This window comes from Azolla caroliniana, unplaced genomic scaffold (assembly GCF_043228905.1).
Source record: "Azolla caroliniana isolate FFs.n. ecotype wild unplaced genomic scaffold, voAzoCaro1.0.p SCAF_3, whole genome shotgun sequence".
Taxonomy (NCBI): Eukaryota; Viridiplantae; Streptophyta; class Polypodiopsida; order Salviniales; family Salviniaceae; genus Azolla; species Azolla caroliniana.
Genome location: NW_028230438.1, coordinates 3,002,458 through 3,009,122, shown reverse-complemented (window position 1 = coordinate 3,009,122; position 6,665 = coordinate 3,002,458). Strand labels below are relative to the sequence as shown.

Genomic DNA, 6,665 nt, shown 5'->3' with positions numbered 1-6,665 from the left:
TGATAGTTATCTACTATAATTATGGCATTGATCATTACAACCAGAAACATTAATCACATTTCTGGCTTTAATATCAATATGTACTCTTTTCTCTAACAGAATTATGTGTGAGCATAAAAAATTTATGATTGTCATACATGCTTAGGGCATACCACATTAATAAATTAGGCTCAAGTGTCACATAAACATAAACAACAAAAATTAGGTGAAACAATCAAGTGAAATGAAATCCCAAATGAGTAAACAGTCCATTGCTTTGAGTTTCTTTACTTTCACTCTAAGGTAAGGTTAAGTCAATTTAGGACTTACGATAACCTTTGATCGTATAGATCGTCTGCAGTGTCGAAAGCAAGAGCAGTAGAAAAGCTGCGATGACAGAAATACATAACCATGGCCGAGAAAAATACTCTGCCCAAAACTCCACGTACAGGAAACGCCAATGGCTCCCGTAGTGCTGCATTATATCAAGGATCATCTCATTCCAGCTTTTAGATCGTCGAATCATGACTTTGAGGCCCATATCATTCCACATCTTGGCCAATCTCTCATCGTTCCCGAGGTGGTTCTCTATGACCCCAGCCTGAGTCAAGATTTCGAGATCTTTTTCCGTGTCGATGAGCGAGTCCATAATGTCAACATACATGGTAAGCATAGAAAATTGTTTTAGGTCTTTGGAGGTTTGCTCAAGTGCAAGGAGGTTCCTAAAGACATCCTCTGTGTTGTCATCCACGACAAGTAGTGGAAGATCAAGGCGAAGGTTTTTCTTGTCATACTTGATCACTGATATGTTACCTTCACAAGCCTTCAACTGGATGCCGGCTTTAGAGAGTTTAGACGCTGTTGGGAGACAAGGATAGTTCTTCTTGTGATTTTCTTCTAGCTTCTTGCCCTTGTTGAACACCTGAAAAATGCTCCGAAAAGGGAAATGTGCATTAATAGATCTTCTTGTGGATTCTGTAGAGTTAGATGGTGCCTGAGATTCTTGGAGTGTTTGTGTGCACGAAAAATAGACAAAATCAAGTAGATGCACGCATCTGTCAAAATATTTGTGTTCTTGGATCCATTTCTCTTTTTTTTTCTCCCATAAGTCATTTTGATCAGACAAATAGTTACATTGACTCCTCATGAATGGATCAAATTGGAGAACAATTTTTGCCACGAACTTCTCAAAAGAATCCTTCGTGAATTTGGATTCCGGTTTTAACGGAAAGTGTACAGCAGTTCCTGTTAGAAATGACATGGGAATTTGGTTTCCTACCAACAGCAAGTCCCTCAGTGTTTGGCTCTTCGTAAGATCATTGTCAAAATATTGTTTTAAGTAGTTGGCCTCACGTTCTTTATTACAATAGTGCAAGAACTCATAAATGAAGACAGTATCGATAGCAATGTGAGGTTCGAACAACGCATCGCTAGAGATATATTGGGGGAAATAGCTGTTACAAAGAACATAGGGGTCAGAGATGAGCTTAGGAATGAGCTCTTGCAAACTTGATATCTTATGTCTTTTCATGAATTTCTGCACACATAGGGCCTTACAGCTATCAAAAGGGGACCTCTCAAGATTTCGATACAATGGACCGATGGTCAGGATCTGAGGGTAATATGATTCCGGCTTCACCTCCACCAATGCTTGGTGAGGCTTCGAAATCATAAAGCCTTTGTTGTGCACAAGTGGGTGAGCATCCTTTATCATTTCCTCCCATTCAGACAAATGATCTTTGATATGGCTATGAGGGGTGGATTCATATGGATGTTCATTGCCATGGGCTTGTTGCTTACCTTTATCCATTTGAAGTGGAAGGTTTATCCCCTTGTTGCTATATAATCTACAATCTCTATCTATCTATCTATCTATGTGCAGGAGATAAGAATAGAGAGAAATATGAAGAAGAGAGAGACAGAGAGAGACCACAACTAATGCCATTTCCCGTGGAAAGCAAATCCTTTATTGGACTTTTGGTTAACTCTTGTACAATTTTCATAGAACGGCTGTGGATTTTCTTTTAGGTAAACTTCATGATTTTGAGAGGTGAAGTTTTCTTTTAGTGATGTGAAACTTTTCTGCCCAACTTGCTAGTGTCTCCCTCTCGGTGGACCATGTGCTGGGCCAGTTAATGATAATGTGATTACTGACTACAACACATTTGTGAAACACAATACTGATCTTGGTAATGTTATCACATTTGTAGAACATATATAAAATCTGATCAGAATTAGGTCTGAAGCTAACATGAATAGTTTGAGAAAAAAGGGGATGAATTTGACTCTTGATCCAATATATTTGAGAGGAAACAATCGGTACGAAATAACTGAGAGTTTAGGGAAATGCTAATAAATTGGTTATTACTTGTGTATTATGAGCTCTAATTAGAACTAGTGACACCAATATTCATCAATACTACATGCAAAGTGAAGTTACTGCAAATGTCAATTAAAACCCACTAATGCTATCGAGAAATACTCAGTTGTTGTGACTATTGCAACTATTGCCAATTCTACTAACATTAAGATCTCATGTATTGTTAAGAATTTATGTTTTTTTTCAAGGTCTTAAATAATCCTGATTTGAACATTTTTATTAGACAAAATACAAGTGTATATTTAGGTAGAATCGCTGCAACAAAGAGATAATGGTGTTCAAAATCAATCGCTGTGGAAAATACCAATGTGGGAATTTCTTGCCATAGCAACATTAAATTTCCATAACATTTGTCAGTATATATATTGACAAACAGATACAGTCTGGAAATATTAGGTTCACCTCATAAAGCTCTTTCCACATTAGACAGAAGGCGGTTCACACCATGCGGTAATTTTATAGAGCTACCTTTAGAAGAGAAAAAGCAAGAATTGAGAAGTGGCCAGATTCGGTTTTGAATCCTCAATAATTTCTCATGACAAGCAAGAATTTGTGAAAGAAGTCAATCCTCGTGAAATTAGAGGACGCTATCAATAGTTCCTAGTGAAAAGCAAGACTTTGTCAAAGAAGTCAATCCTCGGGAAATTGGTGACTAGAAGTTGGAGCGAGTCAAAAGTTTGAGTAGGCCAGGCTGAAGTAGATGTTGCTAAAGCAATGAAGCAGTGAAGATGCCATGTCCTGTCATATGAAGCAATGAAGATGCCAATTCCTTCATATGACAGGACATGGCATCTTTCATTGCTTCATTGCTTTAGCAACATCTACTTCAGCCTGGCCTACTCAAACTTTTGACTCGCTTAATCATACCGTTTGCTGTTATAGTAAGCAAATACTACATTTTATTTTTAGTAAACTCTTCTATGATTTCAGAAATATCGTGGGTGTTGATGAGCTGAGCAAAATCAACTCTATGATCGCATACATACCAAAGTCAACTCTTTATTGTAAAGGTTTGTGCATAGCGCCCACCATTCACCACTATTAGTGCCATTACGGATCCGTAAGCAATGTTGGGAAACACTCATAGTTATCATGATTATCAGAGAATATAACCCATATAAATTCTACTAATTACATTAGAAACAATAATCATGTGTGAAGGAATTCATGGAAAGACATGGGTAATCAGATGTGGAAGAGCTAAAGCCATATATCCTCATCCCTCACCCCCATGAAATTAGGCGCATCAATTCATCTATCTAGAAGGACAGAGATAAGAATGAGATAAGCATATGTATGGGGCCAATAATCATTTTATTTTCCATAAAGCTCCAAATGCTCTCTTCAATATTTCTTAATCAATTCTCGTACAATTTAAAATGTTGACTCCTTTGATTTTCGTGATCATGACTGAGTTTTTGAATATGTAGGTAGTCAATGATCATTTCATGAGATACTAATTGAACTAGTGGATATGTTACAAAGACAAATATGTCATGATGACGTGGGTCTTCTATGGGATGTTGATGGTGATATGGTCAAGGGACTATTCTAGGGTGGATCTACTATGGGCATTGGCAAGTAATATGCACCATCTTCTTTCTAGAAATACTTGCTTGGTAATTTGTGCTCAAATGTCACCTTCTTCACTCACCATTGATAATGTGCCCCAAACCCGTGTGGCCAAATCCATCTTATTTGTTGTATGGTGAATCTTTATAATGAACTCACCACAACATAGCATTACTAATAAAGGGCTAAAGGGCCTTATGTTTATCAAGACTGGAATGTTTGAGGTTATGATTCAATCGACCAATGGTCAAGATCTACAAGCAATATGATTGTGGCTTCACCTTGAACATTGCACACGGGAGAAACCCCATCACTTTTGTTACGAGCATGACCATATAATATTCCGTGGTGAGAATTTACCGTAGTATTCTATACACGTGGATAAGTGTGAGGGTTAAACGAGAGTGTAAAGAAGGGGAGGCTTACTTTTAAATCCTCGGGATTGAGACAACCCATTAGGCCAAGTGTGAACTTGCATGGGGGCCTTGGGTATCGCTATAAATAAGAGGCCTAGCTACCCTCATTTCATTATCTTGTTGACTACGTCGAGACTCTGTCTTGTGGTGGGTCAACTCTTGTAGCGAGCGCGCCAACACCAGGTACGACTCGACGCCACGACGGTGGTATGGGATCGAGGCTCGAGTCCGTCTCAATCCCTTCGCTCGGGGCTGGTCGGGTGGATCAACACCCTTCTTTCTCTCTCTCCTCTCTATCTAGATCTAACTATTCATCTATATTTTATCCTTATCTAATGCTTACATTAGTCTATGTCTCTAATAACTTTACTATTATGGAACGTAGATATGTTGACAGCCATAATATCAACGACATAATCAACCTTCATGATCACTTTCTCCATGTAATCTTTCCATTCTTCTACGTTGAGGTTGAGTTGATGAAGTTGTTTGATGGGGAAGTCATGGATAGTAGGGATTACCCATAAGCTTGATTCTGTCTTTAGAAAGAGTATAATAGTATGTGAATGGAGTTTGCTTTAGAGGGTAGATAGTTCTTAGATATGTCAATCAATCATCAACAAACCATTGGTCTTTATGGGGGCTTAAAGAGCCTGAAGAAGTCTTCACATTTGTTTTACCTTTGCATGTGAAGTGTATAAAACTCCATGTGTGTGTATGACTAAAAACAAAGAAATGCTTCGTAAGTATCCCATGATGTTTTATCTTCTTGTCAAATACCCTTCAATAATCCTCACGCACACACGGTCACTCACATAAGGTCATATGTGCAAGCACAATAATAAAATCTACCTATCTAGCTACTCAATTATAGGTAAAGAGATAGTTAAGTAGAAACGTTGGTACACAAGATGTGACATGTAACCTAGGGGAGCAAAGTTGGGCATTCTCAAGTATTGTATAGGATAGGAAGAAGAAAAGACAAAAATAAGGATATTTGATATAAAAGAAAAGCTTTTGGGGGTGTCAAGAACATGTCATTGGAATCCAAATAACATACTTTAAGTAGTACACTTAATACAACCATAGATTGACACATGCTTGATATTCTCAATATTCGAGAATACGAAATGGCCCCAAGAATATTATAAAACCATTCATTTTACAAAAATATATAAAATATTAATTAATTCATTTTTTTATTTAAATAAATTTAATTCACTAAAAAAAGAACAATCATTCATTAATAGATTATATACATATTATTAGTATTAACTCTCTTTTATAGTGTCAAATAAAAAATGGGGAAGTTTATGAACCTTTATTTTAATTAATTAAATGTTTTTTTTAAATGAATATCTGTATATTTATTATAGAAATATGATTAATGTGAAGTCGAATTTTTAATATCAAAATAAAAATATTTATAATTTTTGAGAGAATAAAAAGAGAGGAATTAATGAACCTTTATTGTATTTTATTTATTTATTAAAAATAAAACGAATACTTTTATTTAGTTTGCCAAGTCCAATATGTTGTGATCAAGTGTGGTATGAGATGGTGATGTAGTAATAACCCCATTACAGTGGCATTGTTATGATTTATGGATATTATGAGACTTGACAAAAAGAATGTGGAACTAATAGCTTTGTCCTAGGATTAGCTAAGAACTTATTAGAACTTATTATTTGTAAAGTGTGGCCACATACATTGTGGTAGAGGTCATTATATAATTCTTCAAATTGGTTCAAAGAAGTGGGGTTTGTTGAATATTTATGCACCGAATAATGCAAGAGATAGAACAACATTATGGAAGAGCATAATGCCACAGTTACCAGTTGTTGAACATTGGGCAATTACAGGTGACTTTAATATGTTGGAGGATGGGTGTGATAGGTTAGGAGGCACATCACAACCATTATTTGGTTCAGAATTATATGGATCGGAACATTTGATCTTTTCTTTAGGTTTAATGGACTTGTGGCATGTGTCTTCCCTTGTACGGATGCAAGAGTCCTTAGCTTATTCACGATCGGATAGAAAACAATCACATACCAATTTGTTTAGGTTAGATAGATTTTATGCAGATAAGTTTTTATGGGACAAAGGAGGTTCAATTGGAATCTTACCCTCATTTTCCTTTTCTGATCATGCACCACTTCGTTTAGTTATAGTCTTGTTGGAGCAACATAGAAATTCTAGGTTTAGAATTCCGAATCATGTGTTTCTTAGCCAAGATTGTGTTCCTAGTGTGCATAGTATTTGGAATAAATATGACTATTCATATGATTATGCATTATCTAGTGTTCAGAAGGCAA

At 36.3% G+C, this 6,665-nt stretch overlaps 1 protein-coding gene across 1 annotated transcript; it reads right to left on the bottom strand.

Annotated features, from left to right (window-relative positions):
• Window positions 1–235: 235 nt before the first annotated feature.
• LOC147865882 (putative UPF0481 protein At3g02645) lies at window positions 236–1,789 on the bottom strand. The gene has a single exon (XM_087317506.1). The coding sequence runs from the start codon at window positions 1,787–1,789 to the stop codon at window positions 299–301; it is 1,491 nt and encodes a 496-aa protein (XP_087173632.1). The 3' UTR covers window positions 236–298.
• Window positions 1,790–6,665: the final 4,876 nt, after the last annotated feature.

What these genes read in the sequence shown, in the direction of transcription:
- LOC147865882 (XM_087317506.1), bottom strand. Translation starts at nt 1,789, where the DNA reads ATGGATAAAGGTAAGCAACAAGCCCATGGCAATGAACATCCATATGAA.